Source organism: Rhyacophila brunnea, unplaced genomic scaffold (genome assembly GCF_057557595.1).
Source record: "Rhyacophila brunnea isolate RB1 unplaced genomic scaffold, BYU_Rbru_1.0 scaffold_6, whole genome shotgun sequence".
In the NCBI taxonomy this organism is placed as follows: Eukaryota; Metazoa; Arthropoda; class Insecta; order Trichoptera; family Rhyacophilidae; genus Rhyacophila; species Rhyacophila brunnea.
In genome coordinates this window covers 7,489,598-7,504,131 of record NW_028233276.1, presented here as the reverse complement: position 1 = coordinate 7,504,131, position 14,534 = coordinate 7,489,598, and the positions used below count along the sequence as shown (strand labels likewise).

Below are 14,534 nucleotides of genomic sequence, written 5' to 3'. Positions count from 1 at the left end.
CACATGGGTAACAACATAAAGAATCACTCAACATCATGTCACCAATTTAATTATTCTAGTTATGTAATTGGCTTGCATATAGAATGCATTAGTAATACAATGTTGTTATCTCGAAATCAGAAAATAACAAAAAAGTATTACATATAGTGTTACATAGTTGGAATAGATCTACAAGGCTGTAATTGAAACATAGTAATATGTAAGAAGAACCATATTAATATAGCATTAAGCGCGAAATATATTATGGTGCATGTCGCAGACTATCACGTGACGTCACAGTATGCTGCCGCTACGGAGAAAAAAATGTGTAATGTCGTTTTTCTTGGTGTTTAAAATGTTATCAGACTGATGGTCCCATCCCGTAGCAAATTTTGAACTTTTAAACTAACATTGTCAGTTGGCAAAGTCTGCCGAAATCACCAAAACAACAATGAGGTCACCTCACGTTGAACCGCACACCATCGACACCTGCATGACGTTTTGAACGTTCTTATCATTTTCTAGATGTCTACACATTTTCGAATTATGTCAAAATCTCCTTTAGTGGTTTTAGTGGTTGGCACTATGTATGTATTTTCTATATGAAAATTACCTATTATCTATGGTCTGCAGGTTGGGTTCTGTTCAAAATATTATCTATGGATATAATATTGAAAGTAATTTTATCGTACGCACACGTAACTATTAAAATTTATTGAAATTAGCATGAATAATTAATACATTAGAGTTGGCACTCTCTATAATTGAATTTAGAGAGGTGGTGATCGTTCAAAATATTCTACAAAATGACGAAACCATAGACTAAATTTGTCGCCGTGGCCGCGTGACAGTGACGTGCCATGCATCTCAATTTGATCACAACTTTACTCTCCTAATGTGAATATTTCTGAAAATGTAAAATAAAAAAAGTTACTCACTTATGTTCTAAGCAGTCTTTTGTGGATCTATCTCTTTGGTTAACAACTATAGCCTCGAACCCTAACGATTCTACAGCCTCACAAATGTCCCTGGGTCCTGTCACCTCTCCGCTGAATTTAAATTTCCCTCTGAAACAAAATTGAATATACAATTAAATAGAAAAAAGGTACAAGCAAGTGATAAGTACAAAAAGATTATTTCACAGACGTGACGGAGCGGAACGGAGAAAGTTTGATATTTAAATACCTTTGCGTTGAGAGTGCTACGGCGGCAAAAATAACCCCGGGGACTTTGAGAACAGTCTTTTCTATTTTATTGACGCAGGATGCGCAGGTCATTCCCTTAATCTGCAAAAGAAATAAGTCCAATTTTATATATTTATATACTTAATGTGAATACCAAGTGATAATCATATTTCACAAATAATCATGAATTACCAAGCCAAGTATAAATGTTGAATCTCTTGACAAGATAACATTCTTTATTACTTTATCATAATATCATCAATCTATAACAACAATATTTTGATAGCTGTCATAATATGTATTACTATTATGACAGCTGCTGTATGCCAATATATAAACATAACACAGTAAAATGTATGTATTATAAACACGCATGTTTGCATTTCTCATAATATTTCAATATAAAATAAGTGAAGAGTGTGTATAAATCTTACTGTAAGTTCCAGAACTTGTTCGGTGGCACCGGTATCCCTCAGCACCTCTGCGGGGAATCCCAGTTCTGTAATTGCTCTCGCAACGTCTAAGGGGCTTACTCTAACGGGCCAGTACCGCACTTCCGCTCGGGCGGCGAGTAACGCCACCGCCACTGAATGAACACCTGAAAAGTGAAATGATAAATGAATGTTACATAGTTTTTTTCGGGTAAAACAATATTTTTATAATATCGACCATTTTCCAATGGCGACGACTGCCTGACGGATGGGGGTAATTAGCGTAATTTGGATTAACCCAAAAAACAATACAACATCTTTTTAGCTCCATGATGCCGTAGTTAGTGGAGCGTCCATCTCTGAAACCACAGGTAAGGCATTTTGTCAAAAATTACACATTGTTTTTATAATGTGTTTGATCCAGAGCATGGACCCAATGAGTTGAGCGAATGGCTAACTATCATACCTAATAAAAAAAGTTTGTTAAGGGTGAGCCCTTAATATAACCTCTACCTGGTGGAGGTCTCATACACTCCACTAAGAAACGAATTCGTAATTTTTGGTAATCAATACTAAATTTCATATAAGTATCACAGAGCTATAATATTATTATGTCTTGTAACAGTTGAATAGTGAGTCCATTAATGAAAAGGTGCTCATGAACTACTCACCGTAAACTTTATTACAGTGTTTCTCAATGGCAGCCACGCAGGAAGCGCACGTCATTCCTTTGACGTGCAACGCGCACGACGCCAGGTCTCCTTCGTCCTCGCCGCTATCATTTTCAGATTTTACTCTCGGCACTGACCCGTTTTTAGGACTTGGTTTGGCATCGCCTCTTTCTGAAACTGAACAAAAAACAACAATTAAGCAATCACTACAATAACAATTGATGCAGGGCGATCCTTCTTATTGTGTTTCTTGCTCGATATTAAGCCAAGAAAGCTGGCTTTTTACAAATTGATCTTGTGTTGTTTCGAGCATAGATTGCCAAGTGAGATGTTGGTTGCAGATAGATTTTAATGTGTCACTTTCACTTGCACAAAAAAAAATGGAATTAAAAAAAAATTAAGGTTTCAGCAAAAAGAGCACCGAGAAATATGCCAGGGAATAATTTGCACTCCTTGGCATAATGGTGGGCACATTATTTTGAAAATGGAAAGCAATGCACTTCCAAGAAAAAAATAATGCTTCTAATATTAACCTCCTGGTAAAAGAAAAATGAATATCTATAACAGTGATGGCGAAACTATGGCATGCTAGATGATTTTGCATGGCACGCGAATGTTTTATTTTGGAATTTAAAAAAAACTTTTAATTAATTAGATAGTAATTTTAAAAAAATCACAAAAAAATACAAATAGATAATGAGGACATAGCAATGCATATTTTTTCGGTTTTTTTAATAAAAATATTCTATCAATAAACCTAGGCAATGAAATTTATCGGCAGTCATTTAAGTATGCATGTTTTTTTGCCACAAACATAATCGCTAAAAATGAAAACCCGTTCAGTGATAGGGAATATATTATTATGAATGAAGCGTGGTTAAAATGCACCCACGATCACTTCAAATAAAATTTTGAAAACAAGGAAAAAATTATTCAAAGAAAAAAAAGATATGCATTCGGCTAGAAACATGGTAAATGATAAAATCTCAAGAACTCAATTGTAATTTTTAAACTTTTTAATAGAATTTTTAATTTTTTTTTCTTATTTTCCCATTAAAAATTGCTTGGCACTGACACTAATAATATTCGGGAAATTTTGGCACGCATTCTTAAAAATGTTCGCCAACCAGGACCTATAATATGAATTCTAAAAGATAATAAATTAATATATTCAGTAAATATTTTCATAATTAATATGTAGTAATCATAACATTACACTAATGACGGTTAACTGATAAAAACTCATGCATTCAAAGATAAAGTCTTGAATATTTGCAGTAAGGATTTTATTGAGCTTATTAGGTCAATATTGTTGTATATTACAATAATTATGTTGCCAAACAGTTGGTTAACAGTTGATACACAGTAGAATGAGGGATCACTTTCAAGGTGAACTGGTAGTCAGCAATGCATCAACTGTTTGTAAACACAATTTGTCAAATAGATTTTTATTTAGTGCAAAAATGATTTTTAAATCATCTCTCCTTCACTAAAAACCTTAGTATGAATTTTACTATTCTTCCCAATTCGAACATTTCAAAGTACAATCTTTGGCAAACAGGCGAACTATCTCCAACCAAATTTGTATCGTTCAACTTCTTAATAACCACATAACATCTTTTCATTACTACACATACAAAACCAAACTTGGATACCTTAGTCCGGTGGCTCGGCTCAGCAAAACTATGCATCATCATAATATTTATAATAATCAAGTGATATTGTTTTGATCTCTTGCCTCTTTCAGAACAAGCTGCTCCGAAGATACATTATAATATTTAACTTACCGTATATAATAACATGACTATTGTGTTTTTTTTCTATACCGATTTTAATTTTTATTTGATTTAGTAATGCTTTCCGTGTCCAGCTGAACTGTCACTCCAACCAGTTGAACTGGTCCTTACATATATTCCCCTAGATTCATATTTCTATATTTAATATTTCCCACGATGGCCAAGCGGCATAAGCGTTGGCATATAGTCAGCGGCGGCTCCTCTAATACCATGCAAGTGCTACGCACTGCCTGCATTTTTGAAGACATCGCTCAACTTTTCATTGTTATTCATATGTGTATCACTCACTTCGCGAAGTAGAACATGTAGCAGTATTATGAACAATACTCATGAGCGCAAAACGATTGCGATCCAAATAGATTTTCAGTTTGCACAGGATTACAATGAGGTCATTGTATACTACTTAAACAGTGGCCGAATGTTCCTGTAATGGCATTTTGTGTAGAATTTTTTTACACACTTTTAGATCGGCGCACGAAACGAAGGACTCTAGAAAAAAAATAGCCAGTTTCTGTTTTATAACAATGTTGGCGAGTTAATTTTTAACAATTTTACAGTTAACATATTTAATGAATCGCCAACATGCCACACCAAACTGCCGCGTTTATTTCTAAACCACTCAAATACATTCAAAATATTAAAAAAAACACATCAGCGGTTATTTATTTGGCTGACGCATTGTTCGCTCAGAGCGTAAAGCCATAAACTGTGACATTTATATTTCTTTATTGATATTAAATCATTGTAGCTGTTCAAAAGCTTTTTTGAGAATTAGTATAAATAAACAAAGAGATATTTAATTTGCCTTACGAGAAGTCGGTAAGAGAACACGGCAGCCTTCGGTGATTGAGGTAATCATGAAAAGACGCTTTACGACCTTACGTGGCTAGGACACGTGCTCTGGATGCCACCAAAGAGTGACACGTCGTACCCTTATGGCACAGCTTCAAGGGTTCCGTCGCCATGGCCGGCCCTCCCTCACCCTGCAGCGGTGCCACAAAAGCGACCTACGTGCTGCAGGTCTGACATGGCGAGAGGCGCAAGAATTGGCGATGGACCGCGGGAAGTGGCGCGAACTTGTGCTTGAGATCTTCTCTTTATAGAAGGTAAACCATTGCGCACTACCAGAAAATGCTATTCTGAAGACCACCGGCCGCCACTGCATATAGTGTCGTGGGTCCCGGGTTCGAATCCTGGGTCTGGCAAATACACATGTTGTTTTTCAATTTGTGTTTCAGTCAGAGCAAGTGGCTAACATCCATTTCGCATAAGAGGCCCATATGATCTTATTAGGTTTGTACCAAAAAAAACAAATATTCTTTTTAACACTACAACAGGCTAGAAAGAAGCCCAATGACAGTAGTGTAGTTTAACATTACAGTAAAACCTCGATGTAATGGATTTCGGATATAACGGACAAAATATCTGGTCAAATGTTGATATTGTAAAAACATCCTGTTAATGATACATGTTTAAATCCAAGTTTCCCTGCTTGGAAACAATGTTCTGCGCATGATAAAAACGTCATACCTCTCGCACTCGAATTCGAGATGGAGGTGAAGATAGCGACGAAGAAAAAAAAACAACACGCCCGAAAACAAAGTTATCAGTGATAATATCGCATCTTGATGATCTAATATCATTTATTGACTATTAGTCAGATAGTGAAATTAAACTATATTATACGCAATTTCGTAGTTTTAAATAGTTGATTATAAATTACTTTGATTACATTGATTATAATTACTTCAAAAGTGCAAACAAAACTTGATTCTTTTTTCAAAGCAAGATTAACGAAAGCAAGCGCGTCGACATCGAACATTAATGTCACTCCACAATGGGTGTGTCTGGATATATTAACCGAAGACGAATAAACAGAATTTTGTTTGTGTTTTTATATACCGGACTTTCAGCTATAACGTACACCCCTCACCCGCATTATTCCGTTATATCGAGGTTCTACTCTATTGTATTTTAGTAATAGAAGTGAAACGATCACAAACACCCAGACTTTGAGAAAATCACATAAATATCGTCGGTGTTTTGTAAAAAGGCCGAATTAACCAAAATGCTATTTTATTGGAGGAGGGTTTTTAATTTTTGACATTTATTTATTAATTACCTGTGGATGATTATAAATGTCTTACAGGTTTATAATAAAGCTTAGAAAGAATACTGTTTTTATGATAGGCTTTATAATATAAATTTTAAAAGGCCTAATATGTCACATTCGCTTTTTATTCGTAACAATTAGTGGATATTCGCCCTTACGATTATTGTTTTTAAGTACTTTCCTGTGGAGATACAAATTCGCCGTTTTCATATGACAAAGCTAGTGAGGCACCTATATATTGTTTTTCCATTAAAATCTCAATTTCGTCAAAATGGTTGATTCGCCCTTTTTACATAGTGTCCTTACCACGAATCGAGCCCGGAGCTCACGGATGAAAGGCCAGCGCCTTACGCGCTGCACCACGAGAGCTAGGCCAATTAACCAATAAGTCAAGCTTACCAATGATTTAATAATATATTTTTGGCAAATTGACAAGAATACATACCTTTATGTGGTGTCCCATTTTCATTCAATATACTAGCATCAAAGCCCATGTCATAAATCCACGCAGCAATTTCTACGGGGTTCGTTTTACCCTCTTGGTATTTGACTGTCGCTCTCTTATCTGCTAAGCTGACGGTTATATTTAATATGCCTGATTTTCCACCAACAGTTCCTGTATAAGATAAAACATTCAATAATATTACATATAAGCAAGTGATAGTAATTATTATCGGATAGAAATATCTACACTGATTGAATCACAGTAATTTCAGTACCCACTTGATTCATAATAAAATTATTACAATTTTCGAAATAGTTTTAAAACAAAAATCTTAACCTCTTTGATCTAAAAATTACATAACAAAAGGTCATAAGATAATTGTGGTTATTGCACTTTAAATTAATATTTTGGGTACGTACACAATTATATATTAAGTTGAGATAGAATTTAGTTGGGAAAAAATCTATTTTCATATTACATATTATGATATTGTAAAATTACATGATTTTAGTGTTTTTTTATTAAAAACTTCATTCAGTATAGACACAATGTAAAATTACGTGTCAATTCTTTTAAGAAACTTCAAAAAATGGATGGTTGGGCCAAATGCTAGCCCTCATTCTTCTCTTTCCACCTACTTCCAAATCCCTTATTTATTATTGTCACAAGACCAGATGATGAGCAATTACGGGTCATAAAACGACCGTGATTGCGAATGACATTCAGTCACCTCAAGAGAACGAATGGGTGCGTGTTGCCGCACAGCATTGTACAGAGTGATTCAAAAGTTACCCCAAGACAGCCGAGCGCGTAGGCTTGCTAAAGCTATCGAGCTATATCTGATATGATACGAACGAGGCCGTGTTAACTAAGAGTGATTCATACAAAATGTATTTGTTTGACCTGCGTTGCGCTAAATCTAATATGGTTTGAGCAAATGTCGCGTCTATCATCCATCCTGAACTCCATCCATCAAAGTGTATTACCCCCCCCTAGATCCATAATCCACCACCACCATCACCTTTAAATTACAGTCCACTGCTAAAAGCGCCGCCAGTGAATAAGTAGAATGTAGGTATACATTTTCATTTAAATAATATATTTTTGCACACACTCTTGCCTAGTTGATAAACCAGCATTTTTTTTAAGGTTGTGGGTACGATCCTGCAACTGGGCAAATGTTGTTTTTTACAATTTTGTTCCAGTGCAAGAACCTAGGGTGCATGGCTAAGAACCATTCTTTGTCAATTATATTCACTTTACTCTTTGACAGTAGTGAGTGATCTGTTTTAATGTATGACAATAACAAACCTTCAATATTTTGGACGCAAGAGTTGCAAGTCATGCCGTCGACATTGATCACACAATGGCCAAGTCTGCTGCTGACTGAAGATTGTGAAGCGTTAACTGATGCCGTGTCCACGGCCGCATCGAAGCCCATGTCCTCGATGGCTGACGCCACTTTCTCCGCAGACACGAGGGTGGGGTCGTAGCCAACATATCCCGCATTTTCAGATAACTCCACCTGAACACAAATATACATAGATATTCTAACATGGTTTGGTGTAAGGAATTTAAGACACAATATTTACTGAAATCATTGTACTGCCGAAGACAATTCTAGAGCTTTAGGGCCAACTAGGCCAATTGTAAAAAAACGAAATTCTGTTAACCTATTCCTACGGTTACATGTAAATTGTACGTGAAACATTTCACCGTAGCACAGTTCGCCGTGAGCTTTCTGTTGGAAAGAGATGACCGTATACTATATGGTCTCTAATTTTATTAGATACAATAAGAACATTAATTCAATTTTGAATGCTGATTATGGCAAAATTCATGAATTCAAGAATGAAAATCTAAACTAACCTAACAAATAATCCAGTATATTGGCTATTTTCAAAAATTGTTAGCTCCTGGCTTCCTGTAAAACGTAAACCGACAAGAACCGTGTTTTATTTAGACATGAATTTTATGTCAGTACTATACGACCCAAAGAGGTTGGACGGTCTTTAATATACGGCCATATATTTCCGATACAACATTTCACAGTGAAGTGTGATACGGTGAACTAAATATGTACAAGTTTCCGGACAAGTATTCGTACACCATTTGTACTTTTAGCAATGAATATTGATAAGTAAATTGTGATGGTATCAGTGGCGAAGGGTGAAGGTAGGCTGTGGAGATCTGAAATAAATAGTGAACACTAAACTTTGTCAGTCATATTTATTTGTTTCATTGAACTAAGTATACAAATTGCAGATGGCGCTGGTTAGTTTTTAAAATTCAAATAAAGCCTGCTTCAACCAAAACAATCATAGTGGAAATAGGCTTTGGAGATTCAACAAAAATAGTGCACGCTTTGTCAGTCATACTTATTTGTTTTCATTGAACTAAGAATATAAATTTTATTGCAGATGGTGTTGGTTAGTTTATAAAATTCAATTAAACTGCCTTACCAAACCATTACAGATAAAAAATATTCTTATGTATGATTTAAAGGTATGTTAGGTATTTTATATTTTTTTTCTATTTTCTATTATCGCTTGGTTACACAGGGTTTAATTAAAAACTTCTGCAATTTGTATTCTTAATTCAATGAAAATAAATATAAATGACAAAGTTTGGTGTGCACTATTTATGTCGGATCTTCGCAGACTACCTCCACCCTTTGCAACTGCAATATGGCCATTTGAATAGTTTTTTTGTACATATATAAATAAGGTATAACACATGCAAACAATGACATCGATATAATTTCAATGGAATCGATGGAGATGTCAACTGCTAAAATAAAAGTATATTATACTTAATATGTATGACTGACAAAGTTTACTGAGCACAATTTATGTCGAATCTCCACAGCCTACCTCTACTCTTCGCCACTGGTACGGACTAATCTGGAAGTTGTACATTTACTAAAAATGAATACGCAATAACTTGTATCTAATTTACCTAATCATTGGCCATTTTAGTCTTTGTCTGGATTCAATTTCATATATTTATGCCTAGTCTTCTGGAGACGGTTTGCAGTAATGTCTTTGTGGAAGTACTAACCCTAATACTGTGCACCCCATGCAAGTCTTTGATGCCATTTTGAATTGTGTTGACGCATGACATGCATGTCATGCCACTGATCACGATACGTGCACTGGATGGTGACGTTTGCGGCGCTTCCGGGACGCCATCTTGTGACCTGCAACAAAACGAAAGGCATTATTAATACAGGGCAGCAAATATTGAAAGGGGGCACACATATGTTAACTTTATAATAAACAGATGAAATGTTTCGTTCACTTTGTAGTATAAATACTACTAACAAGTACTACAGTGGGTTAATATTCCAATGCTTCAGACATTTTTTGTTTCCATAGGCCAGTGGGCACACTCGCATGCCATTTATTGCATCCCATAGACTAATAATGAAATATTATAAAAAAATCTTAGCAAAACTAATAATTATCTTGACTAGGTTTTTATTGAAATATATCAGACTGAACAATGAGATTGCGTCTGTCTGCAAACATAGTCTGCAAACATTATTCTCCTCAAAAAAACGCCGGCATACACGTGAGCCCCAAAAAACGCCACTTTTTCTTTACGTATGGATGCGTCATCTAAATGTATGTAATTGGGAAGCCGGTATGTGTGGCGGCCGTTTGTGGCACTTCTAAAAAACATTAGATAATGTGTAAAGGCTCTTATACGCCAATAAAATCTGCTTGGAAAAGTTTGTACTTGTCACTTTTTAGAGAAAATCGGACAAGGTAAAGTCAATCAATGGTAGCATATACTAGTGCTGATACCAGTAGTGAAGGGTGGAAGTAGGCTATTAAGATCTGTCATAAATAGTGCACATTAAACTTTGTTTAATGTATTTGTTTTCATTGAAATAAGACTACAATTATTTACTGATGGTGTTGGTTAGTTTTTAAAAATCAATTAAACCCTGCCTAAACAAAATTATAATAGTTTTGGTATACTTTCTGCGATATGACAAAATTATTGTGCACACTTTTTCATTCATACTTACTTGTTTTCGTTGGATTAAGTATACATATTACAGATATCGTTGTTTAACTTTTTTTTATTCATTAAGCCCTGTAAGCAGGCTTTATTTTAATTTTAAAAACTAACCAGCACCATCTGCAATTTGTATACTTAGTTCAATGAAAACAAATAAGTATGACTGACAAAATTTAGTATGCACTATTTATGGCTGATTTTAACATCCTACCTCCACCTTCGCCACTAGCTGACACCGAATTTCATTTTGTCAATATGTTTGTAATGCAGAGTGGAGTACCTGGTATGTATCGCATGTATAATTAAAAATAAAATTATGCCTAGACTCAAAAGGCTCAAAAGAAGTAAAGGCTCCTCATCATTACCACTGAAAGTATTATGAGGCCTGTAACGTTCTTCATTTGATCGGACCATCCAGAAATGGCTTTATTTGCCTCGATCCTCTGCATTCCCATTAATCAGTCTTTTAAAGTTTTAATTATCTAATGTTCCATTGCAATTGTATCATAAAACTAGCGATTCAAAACAAATATAAGTACAAACATACTGAAACATAATATGACAGAAGACGACCACTCGCTTCGTGACATAGAACCTTTTGGTACATTGTAAAGACACGTTGAAAGACAACTGGCACGTTCGATAGTTCAGTTAACAAACAGTTAATAAACAAACCAAAACAAAGCTGATTGCGCATAAGACTTGTGCCATACTAGAAAACGATTATTTTGCTTGAGACTTAATAGCCCGTTTACACGTGCATGGATTTATTGGCAGTAGTACGTATTGTTACGACCATAGCAATAAATTGCAAATGTAAACACGTTCATCATGCATCAAAATAGTTTTGAAGCTTCTGAATTTTCGTGCGATAGTTGCAACTAGCATGACTTATGCGTATACACAAAACAATAGTGGCAATCGTGCCGGAAAAAATACTACACCGCACAGAGCATTTTGACGTTTACCAATCTTCACAACATGTCAAATAGCACGATACAATGACAACAACGCGTCTCGCTTACACTTGTAAAATGATATTGGCGAGACAGTCAGCACTTTTGTGTGTAAACAGTCATTATCACGATAGTTTATTTTACACACTACTGGTGCCAGTAAATCCATGAACGTGTACAGGCGCTATAAAGCAATAAGCTTAATGCAGAGTACACATTTCATAATTTTGAAAACCCCAAACTGGAACCACATAAAATTATTAGAGTTTCATGCAAGAATCATACATTCTTACAGCCACACACAGAAGGTATCCCTTATTTTTGTGTTCCCTGTATATAACTTTAATGCATAAGTAGATAATTCGTCCGGTGTTCGAATTTAGAACTAAGCTCATCACAGTATAAAATGTATTGAATGATATGTCAAATGTTAGCATGTGGCGCCCTCACAAAGCAGACAACTTTACTTATACTGGTGGATCTATACTTTAGTTTGGTGCGTGTCAACTTCTATGAGTACACAACATTCAGTGTCGATGAGCAGCCGAATTGATAAAAAAAATGTCTTTATATAGATAGGATACTCCGCTGGAGCAGGTTTTTTCAATTTGAAGAAGCGGAACCGAAGCCCTCATCCAAGGTTCAAAACAGACATGTTGATTCTTCATCCAGATGGATCCTTGCCCGTCTTTCCTGATGAAGATTGCTGAAGCATGCTATAGTTTGACATAAGTGCCATTTTTTTTGTATGTAAGAGATGTTAAGATTCGACATAAACAGTGCAGACTATACTTTGTCAGTCATACTTATTAGTTTTAATTGAACTAAAAATACAAATTGAAGATGGTGCTGGTAAGTTTTTAAAATTCAATTAAACCGTGCATAAAACAAATCATAATAGTAGTAGGTAAGCTATGGGCGATCCAGCAAAAATAGTGCACATTTTTTCAGTCATACTTATTTGTTTTTGTTGAATTAAGAATACAGATTACAGATGGTGTTGGTTAATTTAAAAAAAATCATTAAGCCCTGCCTAACCAAACCATAATCTATAAAAAATATTCTTTTATCTATAAAATATCTGTATGGTTTATTTCATAGATAAACAAATAGTTTTTATTATATGAGGAGCAAACATTCAAAACGTGATTTGTCACACAGATGTTGAGCTGAGATAATCAAGAAAAACATATTGTACTCAAAATGGTTTTTTTTATTATAAAACTGTTTAAGGAAAGAATTTTAAACCTGGTATTTTGTATAATCCAAAATTCGCGGAAGTGGTTAATTTTTTGATTTGAAATTTGGACAAAACACGATTTGCATGAAACTTGTGGGCAAAACACTATTTGAATGAAAATCAAGGCATTATATTTTTTTATAGTATAAAAGGTTCTTTGAACACTGATTCTGGTTTCCTTTCATAGATTTAAATATGGACTATCAGAATTGACAATAAACGGCATTTTTCAAAATGTGTGACAAATCACTTTTTGAATGTTTGCTCCTCATATACTATGGGTTGGATAGGAAGGGTTTAATTGAATTTTAAAAACTAACAAACACTATCTTCAGACTGTAGCCTCAAAGTTTAGTATGCACTATTTATGTCGGATCTTAACAGCCTATCTCCACCCATCGCCACTGATCCCATTTGAGTCTGTATGAAAATTAGTGGTCCTTTTGTAACTCATTTGCACCTGCTTTCTTCAACATCTTTTTGACATTATATTTTAACATGGTCCCAGGTTCGAATCCTGGGTCTGGCAAGTACATCTATTGTTTTTCAATTTGTGTGTGTCAGGGTATGGACCTAATTGGTTGAGCAAGTGGCTGACATCCATTTCTCGTAAAAAAAAAACAAAATCTGTCAATACAAACCTCCACTCTGTGGAGGTCCATATGATCTTATCAGGATCGGACATGGTCGAAATTTTTTTTTTTTGACAGAAACAGATCTTTAAACAATGTAGGAACTGTATGTCATAACCACATCCTAAAGCAGGCCTCTAGGTCAGAATGTTCGGCAGCCCCCCTACCTATCACTAAGGTTAAAGGCAGTGTGATGATCTACAGTAGTATTTTAAAAATGGTGTTCGAGGCAAAATTACAGGTGAATTCAGTGTCATTTTAGCGTTTTTTTGGATTTCGTAATACATCCACTTGAATTATGGAATTGAGTATTGACACACAATAATCAAAAATTCCATCCCACAATCATATACCTATTTAAAAATGATAATACTCTTCAAGGAAACTTGCAGACGACTTTTTTTTCCTATTAGAGCAAATTTTGTAATGTGTGTTTATCTCACTTATCTGGCTGGCCTGTATGCCGGGCCCCCAGGCTAGAGCCCTGTCAGTCCCCCCATTATGGGGGCAATGCCATAGGTACAGCCCTTATTTAATATATGATACCCTACAAGAGATAAGATGTAAAAAAAGTGGTACTGTTCGGTTAAAGCGGATACAGCGGAAAACGCATTTTGAAATAATAATAATATAATAAATAATCCAGTTTATTTAGTTTATTTTATAACAAATTTTATTAGGTTAACCTAACCAAACCTAACCTAACCCAACCTAACCTAACCTAACCCAAACTAACAAATAATCCAGTTTATCGGCTATTTTCAAAATGCGTTTTCCGCTTTAACCGAACAGTACCTTAAGCGTTAGAATATCACGCCGTGGGTCTCAGGTTCGAATCCTGGGTCTGGTAAGTACACATATTGTTTTTCAATTTGTGTGCGAGTCAGGGTATGGACCTAATAGGTTGAGCAAGTGGCTGACATCCATTTCTCGTAAAAAAACAAAATCTGTTAATACAAACCTCTACTCTGTGGAGGCCCATATGATCCTATTAGGATCGGACATGGTCGGAAAAGTTTTTGATAAAGATGAACACAGTTAGTTTACTATAGGTTACG

The 14,534-nt window shown here is 35.2% G+C and overlaps 1 protein-coding gene across 7 annotated transcripts in view; it reads right to left on the bottom strand.

Moving 5' to 3' along the window:
* Window positions 1-14,534, bottom strand: part of ATP7 (copper-transporting ATPase 1) — an 89,804-nt gene that overhangs the window by 23,102 nt on the left and 52,168 nt on the right. For all 7 annotated transcript variants that reach the window (XM_085956871.1, XM_085956868.1, XM_085956869.1 and 4 more), the window contains exons 3-9: window positions 9,680-9,818; window positions 7,931-8,144; window positions 6,620-6,790; window positions 2,266-2,442; window positions 1,598-1,761; window positions 1,165-1,265; window positions 918-1,046 (exon numbers count right to left, since the gene is read on the bottom strand). In XM_085956871.1, the coding sequence (XP_085812997.1) occupies window positions 918-1,046; window positions 1,165-1,265; window positions 1,598-1,761; window positions 2,266-2,442; window positions 6,620-6,790; window positions 7,931-8,144; window positions 9,680-9,818 (1,095 nt within the window). The remainder of the gene's footprint in view (window positions 1-917; window positions 1,047-1,164; window positions 1,266-1,597; window positions 1,762-2,265; window positions 2,443-6,619; window positions 6,791-7,930; window positions 8,145-9,679; window positions 9,819-14,534) is intronic.